Source organism: Lithobates pipiens, unplaced genomic scaffold (genome assembly GCF_037356315.1).
Source record: "Lithobates pipiens isolate NorthernLeopardFrog02 unplaced genomic scaffold, aLitPip1_a1.2 Scaffold_19, whole genome shotgun sequence".
In the NCBI taxonomy this organism is placed as follows: Eukaryota; Metazoa; Chordata; class Amphibia; order Anura; family Ranidae; genus Lithobates; species Lithobates pipiens.
The window spans coordinates 106,035,361-106,057,678 of NW_027507764.1; the positions used below are offsets into that span (position 1 = coordinate 106,035,361).

At 44.7% G+C, this 22,318-nt stretch overlaps 1 protein-coding gene across 1 annotated transcript in view; it reads left to right on the plus strand.

Moving 5' to 3' along the window:
* The window catches only part of NCAPG2 (non-SMC condensin II complex subunit G2), a 95,811-nt gene that overhangs the window by 35,164 nt on the left and 38,329 nt on the right, over nt 1-22,318 (plus strand). Inside the window, exons 12-16 of the mRNA XM_077491141.1 lie at nt 2,812-2,964; nt 7,161-7,383; nt 11,528-11,649; nt 20,078-20,251; nt 21,805-21,875. Of these exons, the coding sequence (XP_077347267.1) occupies nt 2,812-2,964; nt 7,161-7,383; nt 11,528-11,649; nt 20,078-20,251; nt 21,805-21,875 (743 nt within the window). The remainder of the gene's footprint in view (nt 1-2,811; nt 2,965-7,160; nt 7,384-11,527; nt 11,650-20,077; nt 20,252-21,804; nt 21,876-22,318) is intronic.

The window sequence follows — 22,318 nt, forward strand, 5'->3', positions numbered from 1 at the left end:
AGAGAAGAACCTAGTACAGATCTTTGGTGGTCTCCTCCAGTGTCTGTCACTACGGATGCCAGTGCTTTGGGCTGGGGGGCCCATTTGGGTCAAAAATAGCCCAAGGACATTGGGGGAAAGCACAATCCCAAAGGTCAGCCAATTGAAGAGAGTTGCAGGCGATCTGGGAAGCATTGAAAGCATTTGCCAGAGATCTGAAGGACCACCACGTACAGGTCCTCTCGGACAGCGTGGTAGCAGTCTCATATCTAAACAAACGAGGAGGAACAAGATGCCCATCCTTAATCAGGCTAACAAGTACGATCTTGTATTGGCCCGAGAAAAACCTAGGGTCGATCTCGGCAGTCCATCTGAAAAGAGTGGACAACCATCTGGCGGATTTTCTGAGTCGACACCAAGTGTGCGAATCAGAATGGACCCTCAACAGGGAAATCTTTCAGCTGATGTGCAGAAGTGGGGTCTCCCAGAGGTGGATTTGTTCGCCAACAGAACGAACACCCTGGTTCCAGTGTACTTCTCACTGGAGAGGGAAGCAAGGGCCAAAGGGATAGACGCTTTGGCACAAAGTTGGGCTTTTCGCACTTGCTATGCCTTTTCCCCATTCAAACTGATTCCTCTAGTCCTGAGGACGTTTCTTCAGGAACGGACCACAATGATATTGGTGGTCACATATTGGCCAAAGAGGTTCTCAATGCTGCTGGGCCTGTCGGAGGAGTCTCCGCTCATGCTGACCGAGAGGAAGGATCTCCTTTCTCGGGGCCCAGTTCTGTTGCCAGAAATACAGACCCTGAAATTATCGGCCTGGTGTCTGAGGAGAGCCTCTTGAAGTCTAATGGGCTATCAGACAGGGTGGTAAATACACTTCTTTCCAGTAGAAAGAAGGTAACCCAAGCAATTTCAGTTTTGGAAAGTTTTTTTTTTTTTTTTTGTTCATGGTTAGACGCTAAAAAAAGTATCTCAGTATCCCGGCAGTCTTAGCATTTTTGCAAGACAGCACGGATAAAGGACTGGCCATTAGTACTTTGAAGGGACAAATTGCGGCCCTGTCTGTGTTTCTAGAGCAACCCCTGCCGTTGGACCCACTAGTTAGCAGGTTCTTTAAGGGGTTAGCCAGAATTAAACCTGTTGCGTTTAAAATTTTACCAAAATGGGACCCCTCAATTGTACTACAGGGATGGGTAAAATGGTCACAGGATGTAGAGCCCTCCTTAAAATGGATCACACTCAAAACTGTGTTTCTAGTGGCTATATCCACAGCTAGACATATTAGCGAGCTTCAGGCACTTTCTATAAAAGAGACATTTTTGAAGACAGGCTGGTGCTACGTACAGACTTGGGATTTTTACCCAAAGTGGTGACAAAATTCCATAGAACTCAGGAAATTATTTTGCCTTCATTCTGTGGGTCCCCCACCAATCCAAGTGAAGTAGAATTCCACCAGCTGGATGTGAGAGCCTGTGTCTTACAGTATCTGGAGATGTCGAAAAGCACTAGCAAATCCAATGCACTTTTTATTTTTATTTTACATGTGGGTTAAAAAAACTGGGGTCCCAAGCTTCAAAGAACACAATTGCAAGATGGATCAAACAGGCTATTGTGGAAGCTTACAAAATTATGAAAATGGAATGTCCTTTTTCACCGATCGCTCACTCCACACGTGCACTCCTGGGCAGAGCGAGTTGGAGCGACACCAGAACAAATCTGTCGAGCAGCAACATGGTCAAACTACTCCACTTTCATGAAGCACTATAGATTGGACCTTATCTCAGCGCAAGACCAATCATTTGGGAGAAAAGACCTCCAAGCTGTAGTCCCCACCCCCGCCCCGCCCCATATCTGGTAAGTTCTCGTTGATCCTCTCTAGTGCTGTCCTGGACAGACAACTAGAGAAAACTAGAGTTAGACTTACCGGTAAAACGGTTTCTAGGAGTCATCCAGGACAGCAGGGATTCCCTCCCTATATGCTGTTATAATGTTGGATAAGTGTTTTTGTTGTTACAGAAGCCGTTCCGGGGAAGTTCTCGGTTAGAGACTGAAGGGGAAAGGACGGAAGCCGCCCTTTAAAGATCTGTGATGTGTTTCCTGCCTCTGGAGGTGGAGCCCATCTCTCTCTAGTGCTGTCCTGGACGACTCCTAGAAACAAAGTTACCGGTCTAACTCTACTTTTTTTTCAGCCATTCCAGAATATTCCTGAGGAACAGCTCCTCCTGTTGATAGACCTTGCCACCTGATGATGCTTTCATTGAATTCCAAAGCATTATTGGACAGTAGGTATGCCTGTCCAAGCACTGAAATTTCCCTTTTAAAAGTGAAGTCCAAGGAAATGGGACCTTCTCAGGTTCTAGAGCACCTTGACTTTTTTGACTTTTTGGGGAAAATTAGTTTTACTGTTTCCAAAATTTGTATCCGTCTTGTAACAGTCATAACTTCAAGATGAAAGAGAAGTATAATAGTTTTGTGTCAATTGTTTTATATATATTTAAGGGTTAATTTACATCAGTCTCTGCATTAAATTGCATTTAAGATGCATTACTGTGCCTTTGCATTGCGTTCGGTGCAGGAAAAATGCGGCATAATGGGTCTTCTGAAGAGCACCAGAAACATTTTCTTTCTTAAGCCAGGCAGTCTATTGTTAAAATCTTGGACAAGGCTGTAATGAGAGGGAAGTTATCCAAATCTGTTAATATCTAAATCCCAGTATATTTTATCTGTATGATTGGGAATTCAAAGTGAACAGTGCTCATTAAAGTGGTTGTAAACCCTTACAGACCACTTTGACCTACAACTAATGTTCTTTCTTTTTGTTTTTAGTGTCTGAAAATACTTCTGGATAACAAGTTTAGTCATCCACTGTTGGAGCAAATGTTGCCATCTTTGAAGTACAGTCTCCACGATAATTCGGAGAAGGTCAGAGTGGCTTTTGTTGATATGCTCTTGAAGATGAAGGCTGCCCGAGCTGCTAAGGTATAACATACACATATAATCCTATGTTTATCTAGTTTAAGACTGTATCCTTATTCCAGCAGGATTCACAAATGGTAGATATAGAGAGACATTAAAGTGGTTGTAAACCCCATTCCTGAAATCTGAAAATCTGACCTAGGCACATATATCTGTAGTGTTTTACTTTATCTCTCTCCAAAGCTTTAAGTCCCATATCTTTCTACTGCTCAGTAATTCTGTTATCAGCAGTCACTTCTGACCAGCTTTCTTAAAGCCCGTACACACGATCTGACTTTTTGTCAACAAACATGCAAATTAGCTGTTTTAATGCAACATCCGACCGTGTGTATGCTCCATCAGACAAACTTTTTCGGTTTTTATCTGACTTTGAAGTGTCGTCAGTACATTGAAACGTCACTATGTTCGTGTTTGTTGCCTAAAAAGTCAGATCGTGTGTATGCAATACAAATTTACGGCCAACGACCCTTTTGTAAAAAAAATCCACAGGAAAGTTTGTACAAAGTCCAATCGTGTGTATGAGGCTTGACACAGGAGATGAAGGCAGTTGGAAATTTGTGTTGGGGAGGGAACTTAGAGGGAGATGAGCAGAGAGCTTGGCTATTCAGAATACAGCTCTGCAACTTTCTTCGTTCCTCTGCCCATGTGGAGGGGGTGTGTGCCTTTTCCTCCAATCGGCTCTCATGCGATCTGCACTTTTTTAAAATTTTAGTTTTCATCTGTGTAGTGTCTGAGGCTGTTCACTTCACTGGGTATAGGAGAGGGTTTACAACCACTTTAAATTACACCGAAGTGCTAATTCAGTAACCTCATCCTACATCTGTCTGTTTTTGCATAGAACCGATCAATGACTATTGTTATGCATGACAGTATTGAAATGGGGTAACGCTTTATTATTTCCACCTGTGGTGAGACAGCTTTTACACTGCAATTGATACTGTCTGAACCAAATATCCAGAATGTATGATTGAACTAAATAAAGGGTTTAGACAGCAGACCTGAGATATCTAGCCTTTTTTCACAGCATTTTGTACAGCAGCCCATAGGAGCCGCAGGGACCAGTCTTGTCCTGTGAGAATTAGGTACAGCTCCGCTCTCCAATCCCCCCCCTAGAACAAAAACAAGAAGTTAACCCTTTCAGTGTGGAAAATAAATTCTGCCTGGAGTTCAGCTTTAAATTTTAGGTATGCTCCTATGCAAGTATACATGTTTTCCTCTCTGACCAAGCATATTAACTGAACCTTTGTTTAAAGGTTCACTATTCATAACATGTTACTGTGGCTGACAGCTTGTAGTTTTTAATGAACTACGAGGGTGCTGGTGAGCGCCCTCAGTTGGCCCTCAGTAGGCCCTTGTAATTCTCAGCAAGCACTGGACACTTTTTGTGTGAACACACCAGCGGTTGTAACACATTATATAAACTAGGGGTTGACAAATTTGCTTGGAATCTAGGAGCCAGCTAAAAAAGTTAGGAGCCAGGTCCATGACGGCGATCTGGACCTGTCCCTGGCCTGACATGGAGACGAGTAAGGGGAAGATAGCCCCCAGCCCCCCACCTGTCTCCAAGTCATTGCCCATAGATCTTTTTTGTTTTATTTTTTTCAAATGACGAATTTTTTTTAAATTACATTTTAGTGTAAATATGAGATGTGAGGTCTCTCTGACCCCAGATCTCATATATGGGGACCTGTCATGATTTTTTCTATTACAAGGGATTTTTAAATTCCTTGCAATAGGAATAAAAGTGACACGTTTTTTTTAAAAGAACAGTGAAAAAAATAAAAGTTTAAAGTAAGAAAAATAAATAAAATAATTAATTTAAACGCGCCCTGTCCTGCCAAGCTTGCGTGCAGAAGCGAACGCATATATGAAAGCGGTGTTCAAACCACACATGTGAGGTATCGCTGCGATCGGTAGAGTAAGAGCAATAATTCTAGCCCCAGACCTCCTCTGTAACTCAAAACATGCAACCTGTAGAATTTTTTTAAGCATAGCCTATGGAGATTTTAAAGGGTAAAAGTTTGTCGCCATTCCATGAGCGGGCGCAATTTTGAAGCATGACATGTTTGGTATCGATTTACTTGGCGTAGCATTATCTTTCACAATATAAAAAAAAAATTGGGCTAACTTTTAATGTTGTCTTATTTTTTTTAATTCAATTTATTTTTCCCCCAAAAAAGTGTGCTTGTAAGTCCGCTGTGCAAATACGGTGTGACAGACAGTATTGCAACGACCACCATTTTACTCTCTAGAGCAGTGATGGCGAACCTTGGCACCCCAGGTGTTTTGGAACGACATTTCCCATGATGCTCGGCTACACTGCAGAGTGCATGAGCATCATAGGAAATGTAGTTCCAAAACATCTGGAGTGCCAAGGTTCGCCATCACTGCTCTAGAGTGTTAGAAAAAAAAAAAATTATGTGTGTGTGTGTGTGTGTGTGTGTGTGTGTGTGTGTGTGTGTTTAGGGGGTCTAAGTAAAGGGAAGGAGATGGAGTTTGCCCTGCCTGCCAGCCTCATTAGCATTGCTGGTTGTAATTCCAACGGCCACCACAAGAGGGCGTCAGATTCCAGAAGGAACCATAGGATCACAGAAGGCCTCAAAGCCGGGGGCTCAATTACCGGCGGCGCGGCCCGACGCAATCACGCCGGGGGGGTCCACGGAGACAGGATACCCCCAGCTGTGCTGCGCCAGGTCGCTAATTCTAGTCGCAAATGCGACCTGGCGCCCAGGTTTTGTCGAGCCCTGATATAAACAAAGTGCAACAAATCATTGCACCAGCACTTTATCGAATTCACATCAGCACTTTCTTTTGTTATTTATTTCACGGGCATTGTGCAATATTTTCATAGATTAGTTTAATGTAAGGACATCTTTTATTTTTATTGTCATTTCCGTTGTCATTTTTTACCACTCTTTTTTTGTAGTACACTTTACACAGGCTGAGGATACAACCTTCACATTACTCACACTAAGGTTTAATTCATAATCTCTTTTTATTTGGGGCTTAAAGACCAAACTACATGGGATTTAGGCGGAGGGTGTAGCACATCAGCAGTTCAGGACTAAACATCTGATATTCAAACAGAAGGTGTAGCCCAGCAGCACATTCAGATTATAGGGGCTGCACTCCCTCAACTTCTGGCTTATACCATTCTTTACCAAGTGATATTGCTGTACAAAGCAGAGGCTATAACGCAATCACCAGCATATAAGCCATTAGCCCTTGTACACACGGTCGGACATTCCGATGGAAATGTCCGATAGGACCGTGTTGTCGGATAATCCGACAGGGTGTGGGCTCCATCAGACTGTTTCCGTCTGAGTATCCGACGGACCAAGTTTTACAGCTGGGCTATAAAATTTTCCGACAACATGACTTTGTCCGATCATGTGTAGAGAATTCCGATCGGACAAAGTGCCATGCATGCTCGGATCAAATTCCTAGACCAAAGATATTGGCTACTAGCCTGAACGTAGTCCCGTCCTAACGAAATAACGTCATCACGTTAAGTACGATCGGATTTTCTGACAACTTTGTCCGACTGTGTGTATGCAACAGTTTCGGACAAAATCCAACGGATTTGGTTGTCGGAATGTCCGACTGTGTGCACAAGGGCTTAGACGTATCCTGTGGAGGGCATATACATTTTGACCGTTGGCACACATACAGTGCATATTTAATATCCATCATTTTTACTTTTAGTTGTAACAGCCTGTGCACTGCAGTGATAGGAAGCCCACTGGGAGGAAAGCTCTGGGGGGACCGGAACTCGGAGGAGGTCAGACATGTGTCAGCGGTGTCGCTCTGCTGCAGTCTGCCTCTCTCTGAGCGTTACAGGGGGTGACGTCGGCGGGAGAAAGCGGCATGAAAGCTTCGGCTGCTTTCAGCTCCACTCGGAGGCAGGGCATGGCGCGGTGCGAGGATGATGTCGTCCTCAATATTCGATGTCTTAAAGCTATAGCATCAATGCCTCATCATGGATGGTCGAATCGCGATGCATTGATTCACCGATTTAATTTCAACAGCCCTACTAAGTGTTGGGCTGAATTACTCTTTGGGATCCACTTGCGTGCTTTGTTTGGTTTACAGTAATATGGCAGTATTCTGCATCTTTTTTGAGAACTTAGCTTTGTATTGCTCAGAAAGAACCAAAAGTTTTCAGTTTTTAAATATACTATTCTTTCTGTCTCTCCCAGTTCTGGAAGATTTGCCCTATGGAAAACCTGCTGGCCCAACTTGAGGTCGATTCCCGGCCTGTATGTCGGCGCATTGTCAATCTGCTGTTTAACTCTTTCTTTCCTGTCAATGAGCCAGAGGAAGTCTGGTGTGAGAGGTGTGTAACGCTTATACAAATGAACCCAGGGGCTACCCGGAAGTTTTATCAGTATGCCTATGAACACACTGCCCCCACTAATATTGGTAAGTATGATGCGCTGTAATGTTTTTGTGTGTCTATAATATAATTTTATTCTCTCAAAATTACAAACGTGACACTTTTGTGTTTGCCCCTATTTATCATGAGCTGAACTCAAAGATCTACAACTTTTTCTAGGTACACAAAAGGGCTCTTTCACTCAAATATTCATAAATCTTTGTTAGTGAGCTTTGCCGAGATAATACATCCACCTCACAGGTGTGGCATATCAAGATACTGATTAGACAGCATAATTATTGCACAGGTGTGCCTTAGGCTGGCCTCAAAAGGCCACTCTACAGTAAAATGTGAACATTGTACAGTGAAATGTTTATCACATAGCACAATGCCACAGATGTTGCAAGTTTTGAGGGAGTGTGCAATTTGGCATGCTGACTGCAGGAATGTCCATCAGAACTGTTGCCCTTGAATTGAATGTTCATTTTTCTACCACAAGCAGTCTCCAAATGCGTTTCAGAGAATTTGGCAGTGAAGTATGCACTCAATACTTGGTTGGGGTGCCTTTTGCATGAATTATTGCATCAATGTGGCGTGGCATGGAGGCGATCAGCCTGTGGCGCTGCTGAGGTGTTATAGAAGCCCAGGTTGTTTTTCATAAGTGGCCTTTAGCTCGTCTGCGTTGTTGGATCTGGTGTCTCTCATCTTCCTCTTGACAATACCCCACAGATTCTCTATGGGGTTTAGGTCAGGCAAGTTTGCTGGCCAATCGAGCACAGTAATACCATGATCATCAAACCAGGTATTGGTACTTTTGGCAGTGTGGGCAGATGCCAAGTCCTGCTGGAAAATTAAATCCATATCTCCCCCATAGAGCTGGTAAGCAGAGGGACGCATGAAGTGCTCTAGAATTTCCTGGTAGAGGGCTGCGCGCTGGCTTTGGACTAGTTTAAATACCGGGAAATACCAGACGATGACATGGCTTCCCAAATTATCACGGACTGTGGAAAATTTTGCATTCAATTTGGGAATCAAAGTCCCAGAGCCTGGAGAAAGACTGGGGAGGCACATAATCCAAGTTGCATGAGGTCCAGTGTGAAGTTCACACAGTCGGTAAAGATTTAGGGAGACTTGTCATCTGCTGGTGTTTGGTCCACTGTGTTTTATCAAGTCCAAAGCCAGCAAAGCTCTTTTTCTAGAGTCTTCCTCTATCCTGCCCCCCACCCCTGACCCCAGGCAGATTAGGGTGGGGAGGCAGGACAGGAAGATATTCACTGACAGAAGAGGAATCAGCATAAAAATAAAAGGACACATCCTACTGACTATATATTATGTCTCTTGTTATGATTTTTCTGTTTTTGGCTGTGCCTAGATTTTAATCTCTTGGTGTTAAAATTCAAACGCACATTAAAGATGCACAATGCATGCACGTCTCTGGAGCATATGGTAATATTGTTCTCACTGATGTATATCCCATAAATTTAAAACAAATGAGGAATAGAAAATCCTAATCTTTAATAGCAAACCTGTAACATAATAAAGGATGTACTGTATATTAAGTTACAAAAGCACATCAAAAGCAACAATTAACACTTTTGGTCAAAGCTGTAGTGAGCACAAAACCAAAATTTTAATATTGCAGCCTACCAGTCTTTAGATGTGGTGACTGTATTAGTGTTTTGTGGGTTTTACATTGCAAAAAAAATTAAAACTATTTGAAGAGTGAAGCTTTTATCCCGGAAAATTCTCTGCGGGCATGATCAGCATTTGACTTTACACTCTTTGATTTAAGGCTTTTGTATAGAGTATCTTGTGACGTTTTTGCTGCGCTCTCCCCAGTGACTCTGGGGACTAAATTTTTAGTTCTTTTAACACTTCAAAAACTTCCTTTTGAACCTATTAAATATATACTCTCTTGCACTCACTAACAAGTTTGCATTTATTGTTGCCATTGCTTCTGCATGACAGGTGTATGAGCTGCTCACGGCTTCCTTCTGTTAAGAACGTGTGTGTGTCCTTGTGTTTTTTTTTTTCTTTTTTTTTTTTTTTTACTTTTCTTTTCTGCAACCTGACTAAGAAAAATGTGGCGTTGAGGCATTAGAGACTCCTTCCTAAGTAATTTCTCTATTTTAATCAGGAATATATGTTCTGTCCTTTTTTTAACCGGCTCCTGTTGATTAGAATGAGCTCTCTTTTTTTTTTTTTTTTTTTTTTTTTTTTTTTTGCCAGGATGTAATTTGTGTGTGTGTGTGTACACCTAGCAGTCACTGCTTCCATTAGACTCTGTCATCCAAGATGGTCCCTGTAAAGGGAAACAAGCTTCTCATTCTACCATTTTTCTGTGGCTCTGTCAGATTGCTGAGCTGCAGGCAGTCCTCACTTCTGTCCTCCTTTTGTGGGCCTGTTCTGTTTTGTTACTGTTGTCCACCTTTTGGATGTCCTGGCAGTCCTTAAATTCCTGTTTTTCTCAATAGAAGCAAGAAAATGTAATTTTTTTGTGCAGACGACATGCTCCTGTATCTGCAGGATCCAGGCCCATCGCTTTCAGAAGCCTTCCGATTGATTCTGGAGTTTTAGGATTACTCCGGATTCCAAATTAATTGGAAAAAATCCTCCCTCTTCTCTATTGAGGCAGTGCCCCATCCCATTGATAGAGGTTCCCCATCTCTAAATTTCTTGAGACAAACTTGACGCCAGTAATGGCAAATTTTCGGGGGAAGGTAGAGAAATGACAGAATTTACCGATCGCCTTGATGGGACGGATAAATCTCCCCATATTTCTGTATTTTCTCTCGAATTTACCGATTTTTTTTTTAATTTTTTTTTTTTTTTTTTTTTTTGTGACCCTATGAGTCTTTAAGCAAATTGACTCCATTATTGTGATTTTCTTGTGGGGCTCCAAGGCACCTAGGGTATCTTTGGCAGTTTTAAAGCTGCCAATCAGAATGGGTGGGATGGCCCTTCCTGATTTACGATCTTATTTCATGGCCTCACAGCTAATATTTTTGCACTGGCGACTTTTTCTGCAAAGGCCCAATGCCACTACCCTACTGGAGGCAGCAGTTGCCACCTCACAGGAAACTTATTATATATATATATATATATATATATATATATATATATATATATATATATATATATATATATATATATATATATAAAGGGATCCCAGGGAGGAAGGTGGGATCGATTATGGCATTGCCTGGGAAAGTGTTCCACCTATACTCACAATGGAGACAAGATGATCCCCTGTGGATATCCTCAAATAGTCCCCTATTGTGTAATAAGACCCTAGATGAGTTTAAGTTACCAGATGGGAAAAACACCTGGGCTAAATATGGCATAAAATACATACATCAAATATATCAGGATAATCCTCTCTGTACCTTTACACAACTAAGGGTAAAATTTGGAGTACCAAAGACCTGGGTCTTTCACTATGTGCAGCTGCGTCATGCAGCAATTGCACAGTTCGGGGGGGGGGGGGGGTGAAACTATGTTCCAGAACACGGATTTGGAGAAGGTTTTGATTGATCCAGCTAAGCAAATCTCTAGATACTATGGAGCAGTGGGCCCGGGGGCGATGACTACAGCTACTAGGCCCATAAGATGGGTGGCGATTGTCCCGGAGTTGTCTGAGGAAATGTGGCAGGAGGTACTGGACACATTTGGTGTCTGTCTCCTCCATGGGCAAAATGATTCAGCTTCATTACCTTCACCAACAGTATTATACACCAGCTAGACTTTACCAAATGCAAAGGAGGGTATTGGCTAATTGCCATAAATGCAGGGAGGCGGAAGGTACTTTCCTACATATGGTCTGGAAATGTGAAAAATGAGACCATTATGGTTGACTCAATTTATTTCAGATCATTTTGATTTGACCAACATCTGCTCTCCTCTACGATGTCTTCTTGGGGTCTTTGAGGAAGAGGAGATGAATGCGCACACAAAACTGTTCCTCAGGATCCTGTTTTTTTTGGTGTGAGGAAACTCCGTGCCAGACGCTGGATACATGAGGAGCGGTAGTGCTTTGTAGAATACTTATGTGCTCAATAAAAATCTTAAAAAAAAAAAAAAAAAAAGAGAAAATGTGTGTTTTTTTTATTTATTTTTACTCCTTGTAAAATCAGATTTTTGAGTTAACGGCTTCTTTTTTTTTTTTTAACATTGAACATGTTACACCTACAGCTAAACTGATGCTCACTCTACGGCGCTGTCTGAATGCCTGTCTTCAGAGGACAGTTCGCAGTGAAAATGAGGAGAATGAAGACGAAATTGCAAATGAGGAGAATGACAAGAAGAATAAAAGTGTAAGTAGGATTCCTCTAAACAGATACCATCACCAGGCAAATGTTTTTTTCAAAACTTTCTTCCACTTGATATTTGGCTGATTTTATACATTTATTGCCATTCCAACCAACTCAAACCATGCTTAATGGAACAAATATCAGTTTAGACTGGATTATTTTATCACACTGCTTTCCAAACGTATCAGATATGTACCACTTTCAAAATCTGTGTAGAGCAGTTGTAAGCACAACTTGAAGGTTAGTGTTGCCATGCATACAGTATCCTCAACCTATACGGCTTTTAACATTGCTTGAGCTGTCCTGGAGGTCACTGGCCAGTATTCATTCATAAATGTACACTTTCACTATTCTATGAGAGGTTTTTCAGTTGCATTTTTTTTTTTTTTCTTCCATCCTTGTACCTACAATTTGGAGAGTGCCAGTGTCCTGCCCTTTTCTCTTTCGTTCATTGATGGACCAGCTTCTTGACCTTAGGGTTATCATGCCACCTTCAGGAGAGGACTAGGCAGAACATGTAAAAACGGCAAGACTGCACAGCATCGCCCAGGGGGTGGTCCCTCTGGCTATAACCGCTCACCCTGCTTCCTGCAGATCAGTTTTTTTTTCTGCCTAGTGTAGAAGGACCTGGCTCCCTGAGGGGACCATTGGTCCTGGGAATTTTTTCATTTTTTTTTTTTCTGCAATTATGATCCTGTGATCTACAATCAACAGCTGGGCAGGGTGACAGGCTGGATAATATAGATCCTTGTAGTATCCCCAGCCTGGCCATCGAGCGTGAGCAGACCCTAGCTAAGCGCTGGGTCGGCCACGACATGCCCCTTTCTGCTCCTGGGGCGGCCGGTGAGCTATATGCTCCGGGGCACACATATGACCGGGCTACTGCTGTCAGTGTCGCAATGTGCCGTGGCCTACAGCCACCCCGTACTGCTCAGGTGATGGGATGCGTCCAGCAATCCCAACAGGAGGGGTAAGTACGGCTCTCCCTGCCTCAGCAGGATGGAGCAGCTGGGCATTCCCTGGGATGTCGACTAGGGGTCTCACTCTCCTCTCTCCCTATCCCTCATTTGCTCCTCCCCCTGCTGGGGCCGCTGTGTGACTGGGCATGAGGTGCGGTGTATGTACCTGGTAGGGGGGGCTCCGGGCTTTGGCAGGGGGCTGCGCTGGCTGTTGGGGTAAGTTTTTTTTTTTTTTTTTTTTTTTTTTTTTTACTGCCCTTTTCTCTTATATTCACCGACCGACACAGCTCCTCTCTGTAACTAAATGGGTTGTTTAGCCTGCCATTAGGAGAACTAGGCAAAATTGTTACACAATACACAGAACTTTCAGTCCTGCCCCAGGGTGGTGGACCCTGTGCTAACAACCCTCCCTGCTGCTCCCAGCAGACTTGGTTTTTATCTTCCCTGGGGTGTCGGTTCGGGGGCCACCACCTCCTTATCTTCTCTCCCAATTCCCTATCTCCCCTCCTCCCCCCCCCCCCCTCTGAGGGGTGTGTGTGTGTGTGTGTGTGTGTGGTGTTCGCTGGGTCTCTCACCTGTGGGGGCTTTGTGCGGCTAGCGTTGGTCCTGGTCTGGGGGGGGGTCCCAAAAGGTTTTTGTGTAGGCAGGCAACACTGTTCTGGGTTTCTCCTGTCATCGCATGGCGCTGTCTGGCGGCCATCTTGACTGTGGGAAATGTAGTTTCTCCTTGTGAGCCACAGCAGCCATCTTCTATAGGATTCTCCTATTAGTTGCATTGGCGGCCATTTTCTTGAAGCCCGAGCGCTCTTTTCATCGCAGTTCTCTTGTGACCGCTTTACATGTGCTCTCACATGCTGTTTCCTGTGTCCAATGTGTGTACAGGACGCTGGGTGGCTCTTTGCTGAACGCTGAAGCAAGCTCTGCAGAACGTTTCACCGCTGTTCTAGACCGCTGCTGCTGACAGTTTTCTCCACTCTGCAACTGGGTAACCTCCTAGGGACTACAGGCACGGCTAGTGGCTTTCACAGAATGCCCCAGGGTGGTAAGTCTGGCGCCAAGTACTCATCTCCCCCCACACGGCGGCAGCAGGAGGGTGGGACCTTTACTGTCATAAGTCCCCTTGCAGGTGGCAGACAGGCTAGGGTCAGCATGGCTTCAGAAACTGGTGTTTCTTCCACCGAAATCCAGGCTATTGCAACCGGGTCATCTGCGGATAGCGCTGTGCCCATGGATACCCTGACGGCGGTCCTTCACTCTTTTGTTGCTAAAATAGAGGTGGTGCGTGGAAGGAAAGGTGCACGCAAGAGGCCCCCTCCCCCGTCCTCTGGGGAGAGCTCTGATGCAGATTCGGGCCCTGCTGGGGCTGGTGACCCCTGCTCTGACCTATCAGATGTGGCTGACCAGGACCGTTCGAACAGTGAGGATGATTCCCCGTCCGGGTCCAGGCGCAACAAAGGGCTTGTTGGAGCACTTATCACAGCTGTGCGTGATACCCTGAAGATTCAGGAGCCAGCAGATCCCTCTGCTGATGTACTGGTCCCCTTTGGGTCCCGCAAGCCAGCATGTTCACCTAAGGTGTTCCCATATTTGACTGACTTATTTTGACAAATTCATCTACAGGGAATGGGGTCACCAGCAACTGACTTTTTCGGTGCCCAAAAACTTGGTGGTATGCTACCCCTTTGAGGACAGCCTTCTCAAGAAATGGTCGGTTCTTCCGGTCGTGGACCCCCCAGTATCTAGATTAAATAAAGTAACCGTGATCCCAGTTTGAGGGGACTCCTGCATTCAAGGATCCCACGGACAGGAAGGCCGAGGCGGTGGCTCGTTCCTTGTTTACGGTTGTGGGGTCAGCCGTGCGACCCGTACTGGCATCCGCACTGGTGTCGCAGACACTGACTGAGTGGGCAAAACGTTTGCACCGCAATTTGGGAGAGCAACAGGCCTCCCATGTCTGCGTGGAAGTAGCAGATCAACTGGTGCAAGGCCTTAAGTATGTTTTGTGACGCGGCCCTGGATACTCTCCCTCTGTTAGCTAGGGCTTCATTATTAAAAATGTTACCGGTGGGAATAGCACATTGCTCCCACAGTCCTGGTAGGGTAAGGAGCCACGCCGTAGGCAAGGGCCTGCTTTTACGCCCACCCGGGTCAGCGGGTAAGCGTTCCCAGTTTAACCAGTGTCCCTGGTTTCGCAAAGCCAAACAAGTCTGCGAGCAAAAATTTTACCACTTGAAGGTTTGCCCCCGCCCAACTCTCGGGTGCGGGGTCGTCTTTGGGAGTTTGCAGCTTGGTGGATCTCCCTACTGTCCGACCAATGGGTTTGTGAACTGGTTTCATCAGGATACAAAATAGTTTTTCTTGTCCACCAGGTTTTTTCCCTCCAACCTACCTCTACTTCCGGCTTGTTGGGAAGCCCTGTTCGACGCAGTGACCTGCTGTTGTGCGGGGTGATTGTACCTGTACTGACACTGGGAAGGTTTCAGGGATTCTACTCCAATCTGTCTGTAGTCCCCAAAAAGGAGGGGGTAATCCAATCCTGGATTGAAGGCCCTCAATAGCTTTGTGAATGTGTGCAAAGGTTCAGGATAGAATCAGTTCACTCTGTGGTCACTGCACTCCATCAGGGGGACTTCCTGGCTTCCCTGGATATCCAGGACGCGTATTTACATGTGCCCATATGCCTCAGGCATCAGAGGTTTCTGCGATTTGCAGTTGGGGAAGAGCAATACCAGTTTGTGGCTCTCCCTTTTTGGCCTGGCATCAGCACCCCGAGTCTTTTCCAAAGTGTTAGCTCCAATTCTGGTGCTATTAAGGCAACATGGGATCGCAATTGTGGGTTACCTTAGACGCACAAATGTCAATGGATGCGCAAATAGGATCTGTAGTCAGTCAATCTCACCATCTGCTGCGCATGCTTCGCAGACTCATCCCTTTTATCCCAAAGAATGACAAAGCAGTGGTAGTTGGAACAATCATTAATTCACGACTGGACTACGCAAACTCGCTTTACATAGGATTACCACAATATCAACTTGCGCGATTACAACTGATCCAAAACACGGCGGCAAGGCTGATAACAGGAAAAAAAACCCTGGGAATCCATTTCTCCTTCACTGAGGAGCTTACATTGGCTAACCGTAAAAAATCGGATCACATTCAAGACCCTTTGCCTCACCCACAAATGCGTGCATAGAGAAGCTCCGCAATACCTAATGGAGAAAATAAATCATTACACACCAAACCGCAGTCTTCGATCAGCCAACAAAAACCTCCTCCTCGTGCCCAAAGCCCGGTATAAATCCAAGGGTGATCGGAGATTCGCTGTCCAAGGGCCTCGGCTATGGAATGCTCTACCAATCAACATCCGCCTGGAAGAAAATCACCTGGCTTTTAGGAAAAAACTCAAGACCTTCCTCTTTTAGCAGATGATCAAAGCTCGCCACAGCGCCTAGAGGCGATTCAGTTCGCATTGTGCGCTATACAAGTATTTCATTCATTCATTCATACCTTGACGACCTCCTTCTGAGGGCAGCTTTCGCCTCAGAATTAAAGGGGGATGTAGCAATCACCATGCAGACTCTCTGGGAGTTTGGTTGGGTCCTGAACCTAAAGAAGTCTGAGTTGGTGCCGACTCAATGCCTGGATTATTTGGGCTTACTGTTGGACTCCCCAGAAGCGAGTTTTTCTCCCTTTGCACAACAGACTTTTCAAGCTGCGGTGAGATTATTGGTGAACCACAGGTGGTCGTCGCTGCGCTTCTGGGGCTCGTGGTAGCCACTTTTCAAAGCAGTTCTGTATGCTCAATTTCACACTTGAGTCCCGCACAAGGAGATTTTGTCGAAATGGAACAAATCCCCATTATCCCTGGATTGTCAAATTCGGGTGAGCCAGTTGGTCAAGCATTCCCTTCTCTGGTGGTTTAGGTCTCCGTCCCTTCTGTCCGGGAGATCGTCCCTTCCTCTCCATTGGACAGTGATCAAAACAGACGCCAGCCTGGCCGGTTGGGGGGGGGGGGGGAAGTTTTGGGCGTACTGTCAGCCCAGGGCCTCTGGTCGTGGGAAGAATCCCAACTGCCGATCACTGTGCTCGAGCTTCTGCCAATCAGATGGTGCCCCTCGACATGGTTTAGGAGGCTACAGCGTCGTCTGGTCAGGATCCAGTCGGACAACGCCACATCGGTGGCATATCTTGAGGAACAAGGAGCTTGGCCGCAGCACGGGAGGTCGCTCACATCCTCCAGTGGGCAGAGCGGCACCTGCCGGGCCCTGTCAGCCATATACATTCCTGTCGTAGAAAACCGGCAGGTGGACTACTTAAGTCATCAGATGCTGGACCCAGGGGAATGGTAGTGGCATCCAGATGTATTCTGGCTCCTTTGCCTAAGGTAGGGCACACCAGATGTGGACCTCCTGGCCTCTCGGCTCAACCGGAAGGTGCAGAGGTTCGTGTCCAGGACAAGAGACCCCTGGGCGGACGCGTTGGTGGCTCCATGGGGGCATTATCGGCTGATTTATGCCTCTTCCCCCCCCCCCCCCAACTTACCTTTAGACTATAGACTACCATGTCTACTGCGCAGAGTGGAGGCCAAGGGGATGCCGCTGATTCTGATTGCCCCTGATTGGCCTCGGCATCCTTGGTACACTGACCTAGTATGACTGGTGACAGATGTTCCTTAGCGGCTGCCGATGCGAGAGGACCTTCTATCGCAAGTTCCGATACTTCATCCTGCTTTAACGTCGCTGGTTTTAACGGTATGGCTGTTGAAAACCAGGTACTAAGGGACCTAGGTCTATCAGACTCGTTAATTTCCACTATGCTGAGAGCACGGAAGTTGTCTTCTCAATAGATTTACCATCGTACGTGGAAGGCTTACACCTCCATGTGTGAGGAGATGGGGTGGCTTCCACGCACATATTCATTGTCCAGGATCCTGCTGTTTTTGCAGCGAGGAGTGGATCAGAAACTTGCCTTAAGCACCATCAAGAGGCAAATATCAGCCTTGGCTGTCTTTTTTTTTTTTTTTTTTTTTTTTTTTTTTTTTTTTTCCCCCCCAACGTCCCTTGGCGACTCACTCATTGGTGGGTACTTTTGTACAAGGGTTTCAACACGTAGTCCACCATCTTTCTAGTGGCTATTACATCTTCCAGGAGGGTTTCTGAGTTGGCGGCCTTGTCATGCACGTCTCCCTACCTAGTCACCCACAAGGATAAGGCGGTGCTACGTCCGCAGCCCTCTTTCCTTCCAAAGGGGGTTTTGGCATTCCATCTCAATGAGGACATTGTGTTACCATCCCTATGTCCTAAGCCAACACACCCGAAAGAGGTTGCTTTACATTACCTGGACGTGGTTCAGGCTCTATGGGTATATCTGTCTGTTACGGCTCCCTTCCGGAAGTCAAACTGTTTGTCTTGTGGCTGGTCCGAAATAAAGGTCTGGCGGTCTCATCGTCCACCATTTCTCGGTGGATCAGACAGATCATGGTTCAGGCCTATGCCTTAAAGGGGCGGGTACCCCCTTTTCCTGTCACGGCTCATTCCACCAGGGCAATTGGAACTTCCTGGGCTTTCTAACATCAAGCGTCTCTCTCCCTGGTGTGGGCGACTTGGTCGTCCATTCACTAAATTCTACAAAGTTGACGTAAGCGCTTCTTCGGATGCTTGCTTTGGCCGCAAGGTTTTGCAGGCAGCTTTGTAAGATTGCAATTTACACTTCTTTAAGTTACAAGTTTGTTGTAAACGCATCTTTTGATGCATAAGTTGGCCGCTGGTTTTGATGGTGGCCCTTTCAGATGGCTCCTCTGAGGTGTTCCTTTTGTTGCGGGTGAAGTTGTTTTGCTGTTTCCACCCCTCATTTTTTTTACACTGCTTGGGAACATCCATAAGGTTAAGAATTAAGGAACTGTGTCCATCAATGAACGAAAGAGAAAATGGGATGTTTTGTACTCACCGTAAAATCCTTTTTTCTGAAGTTCATTGACGGACACAGCACCCACCCCTCCTATTTATGTTTGTACTGCTTTTTGACAAACTGAGCTGGTGAGCCCCCTGGGTAGTGCTGTGCAGTCTTGCTGTTTTTACATGTTCTGCCTAGTCCTCTCCCCAAGGTGGCGTGATAACCCTAAGGTCAAGAATTAAGGAGCTGTGTCCGTCAATGAACTTCAGAGAAAAGTATTTTACGGCGAGTGCAAAAATCCCATTTTCTCTGCCTCTTAAAAGCCATGCTCCTATCACTGCCTGCCACCCACCTGGTGACTGAAATTTAGAATGAGCAAAGTCCCCTACATGGCAGCCATGCACCTAAATCCTGAGCTTTGCTTTCTACATTGAGCGTGTTGAACAACTGTTTCACTTGGCCCTTTAATAGACTACTTTCTCAACTAAGATTGTATATTCCTATGCTGCAGTGTTTTGTTTTTTCACTTACCTTTTATTTTCTTCTTCACATTTAAAGTATAAGTGGTGGAGCGGCCTTTTTAATACTTTAATCATGGAGAAGAAAACTAGAAGGCAAAACTTTATATATTTTTTTTTTTTTTAGTTTTAGGTAGACTGGAGATGTATTCAAACACTTGACGATTTTATTGCGGTCTGTGTGCCCTTTAGGGGAGATTCAACCGCTCTATTTGCCCTGTTTACTATTATTGGAAGTAAAAGTAAATCCCACTCTATTACTTTTATGGGGAAAACCTAAAGAGGGGAAATCTTCCAATAGGTATACAAGTTTTGGTAACCTTGGGGCCCCCAAAAGATGCCTTTTGCAGAGATTTTCTTTCACTTCCTGGTTGGCGATGGGGCAGGATGGGAAGGGAAATCCCTGGAATGGGAGATAACCCATTATAACCCTACTCTACCTGTGTGCTTACAGTAATTGCCTTTTTATTCTCATGGCCTAAGGCTCCTTTCACACGGGGCTTGTCCGCTTTGACGGACTCCGCTTCCTCAGCGAGGGATAGATCCACTGATACCCACTGAGCGGGAGGATGGGAGGTCAGTCTCCGCTCGCTGTGGTCCTTTTTATAGGGAGATCGGATGAAAACGGCCACCGTCTGTTTTCATCCGATCTGCCAGACTGATGGAAAAATAGGGTCACCATCCGTCTGGATGTATCGGATAGCAGCAGGTGTCAGACATGTCACCGCTGACATCCGCTGCCTCATAGGGGTGAATGGAGTGTCCGATCAGGTCCACCTGAAAATTTGACAGGCGGACCTGATTGGAAAGCCCGTGTGAAAGGGCCCTAAAGGAAATTTTTGACACCAGAAAATAAATTGAAGGGGGCTATCATGGCTCCCTCTATAGATAAAATGAAGAAAGTGTGGTGTTTGCAGGATCCCCAGGTAAAAGATAAAGGAGAAAATATGTAGGTATTGCATTAGCTTGCTTTTTTGGTATCATAGAACCAAAATTAATATGAAATTTTGAGGCGTCCATAGCTGCGCTTTGAATAATGTGACTTGTACTGCTTGATTCTAGGTCCTGGAAAATGTGCTGTCCAAAGAAGATGCAACATCTATGGCTAGTTTACTGGAGATTATTGTAATTTTGTGGAGAAGTATCAGAAAAGCTCTGGATCAGAATGAGGAGGCTAAAAACTACACCATCAGCAAATTTGCCTCTGTTCTGCCAGAGTATTTCAGAGTATTTAAGGTAAGGATGAAAAAATTTCAAGATTACGCTTGTTTTGAACTGAATTAAAGCACCACACCTGCTTCAGTATTACTTTTTCTTATGTCTATTAGTGTTTGTAGTAATGTTTGCTATGCACTAGCTGCTAATTTATTTTTTTGCGTACCATAGATGCATATACATGGAATTCCATAAATGTTTCTGTAACGAAATTGCTTCCCACACTCCGCTTGAGTGCTTCCATCATGTACCACTTCCTCCAGTCTGAATATAGATATTGGATGATTTTGCCACATATTACAACCAAGAACTAGGCAGGACTCGCTTGGCTGCAAAGCTGGAACATGAACTGTTTTTCAACAAAGGCACACAAATATACACTCGGAGGACAATCCTCCCCTTCTTTGCATAATGAAACAGGATGGGGTAGCCTTCATCTCCACCAGTAGTATGACATAGGTTTAGTCAACCCCCACCCCACCTCAAACCATCTAGCAATGGCCTCTGACAAAAGGGGGACTTTATCTTCATATAGTCTTTAGATCAGACTTGGATTCTTGGTCACCCTGTGCCCCTAATAGACACAGGGTTACTTACACATAGGAGGGGCCAGGGGAGCTGGACAAGATGTTTCCAGAGCTCTCCAAGAGAAGCCGGGTTCCACAAGCCCCCTGCCCAAAGTGACTCCTGCCACAGCTTCATCCACCCAAAACGGATCTTTTGTTTTTAGTGCTGTAGGTTGCATGTTGATTCACATGCTGGATTATTTAATAAGGCCCCTTTCACATGAGTGTACCAATTTTAGGTCCGCCTTTCAGTTTTTAGGCAAACCCGATCAGACCCTCAATAGAGTGGCGGATGTCAACAGACATGTGTACATTTTCACCCACCGACAACTGATCAGATCCTGTCTGCTAAAAACAGACGTCTGGGGGATCCAATTGGATGTCAGTTGGATGGAAGCAAACAGGTAGTCCATTTCTATCTGACTGGCCCATAGAGAACAACGGGCCATATACGTGTCCACTCTGCATAAGCAGAGCATAAGCAGACCTGTCATCCACCTGCTCAGCCGACATAAGCTGACAGATTCCTTGCTATGCAGGCGGATCTGCTGCCATAGTCCACTGCAGGACCATAAGTCCAATATGTCCTGCAAATAACTTATTATAGTTACTGTAGTTACTAGTTTTTATAACAACGTAGTGAAGGTGGGTGGGGTCTGTGTTGGAATGGTTTCTCGTTCTGTTAAAATAGTGTAATTATTTCCCTACCCTACCACATTCCTATACACACACTAGAATATGATAGGACATTGAGAGCAGCCAATACAGATAAAAATCTCTGCTTTGGGATTAAAACCGGGTTCAGTGTTGGCAATGCAGTGGTAAAAATATGTGTTGTTTTTTTTTTGAAAACCTTACTGAATCCAGGAAACAACATTTATGCTCATAATGATGATTACATTGTTTAATAATAATCATAATGATCCAATGTTCTTAAAACATAACATTGTTTCTTGTGGAAGCTTCATATAGTCAGCTGTGTATCTCTATATATAATCCCACCTGCAGGAGGATCGCTGTACCGTACCATTAGTAATCTTGGCTTCCTTCATGCACCCATCAGCCATCCCAACATTCAGGTAGGCTTCTCTCTTTCATTCTCGGCTGCCATTATTCTAACCAATCTGACTATGGCATAATCTTAACTCTTTTTTTGTATAGCATTTAATTTTTTTATTTGTCTGCAAAAGCTTTTACAATCTGTTTTTATTGAAAGGTATAATCAGATTTTGTTTGAAGTTGGTATGGCTGTGTAATGTTCTGTACTGAATTCTCACATAATCGCGGTATGCTGGGTATTTGCATTGTTTACCATGGCAAAAGTAAAATTGACCATTTTGACACGTTGCCTTTCTCAAACATGTCATAGAGGGATTGTGAGTTTTTTTTTTTTTTTTTCTATTCCTTATTTAAAATTTTTAGCAATATGCCGTAAAAAAAAAAGGCAATTAATTAAAAAAAGTTGCACCACATTAGAGGGGAAAAGCCCAAACATATAGTTGTAGGCAAACAAAATATAATG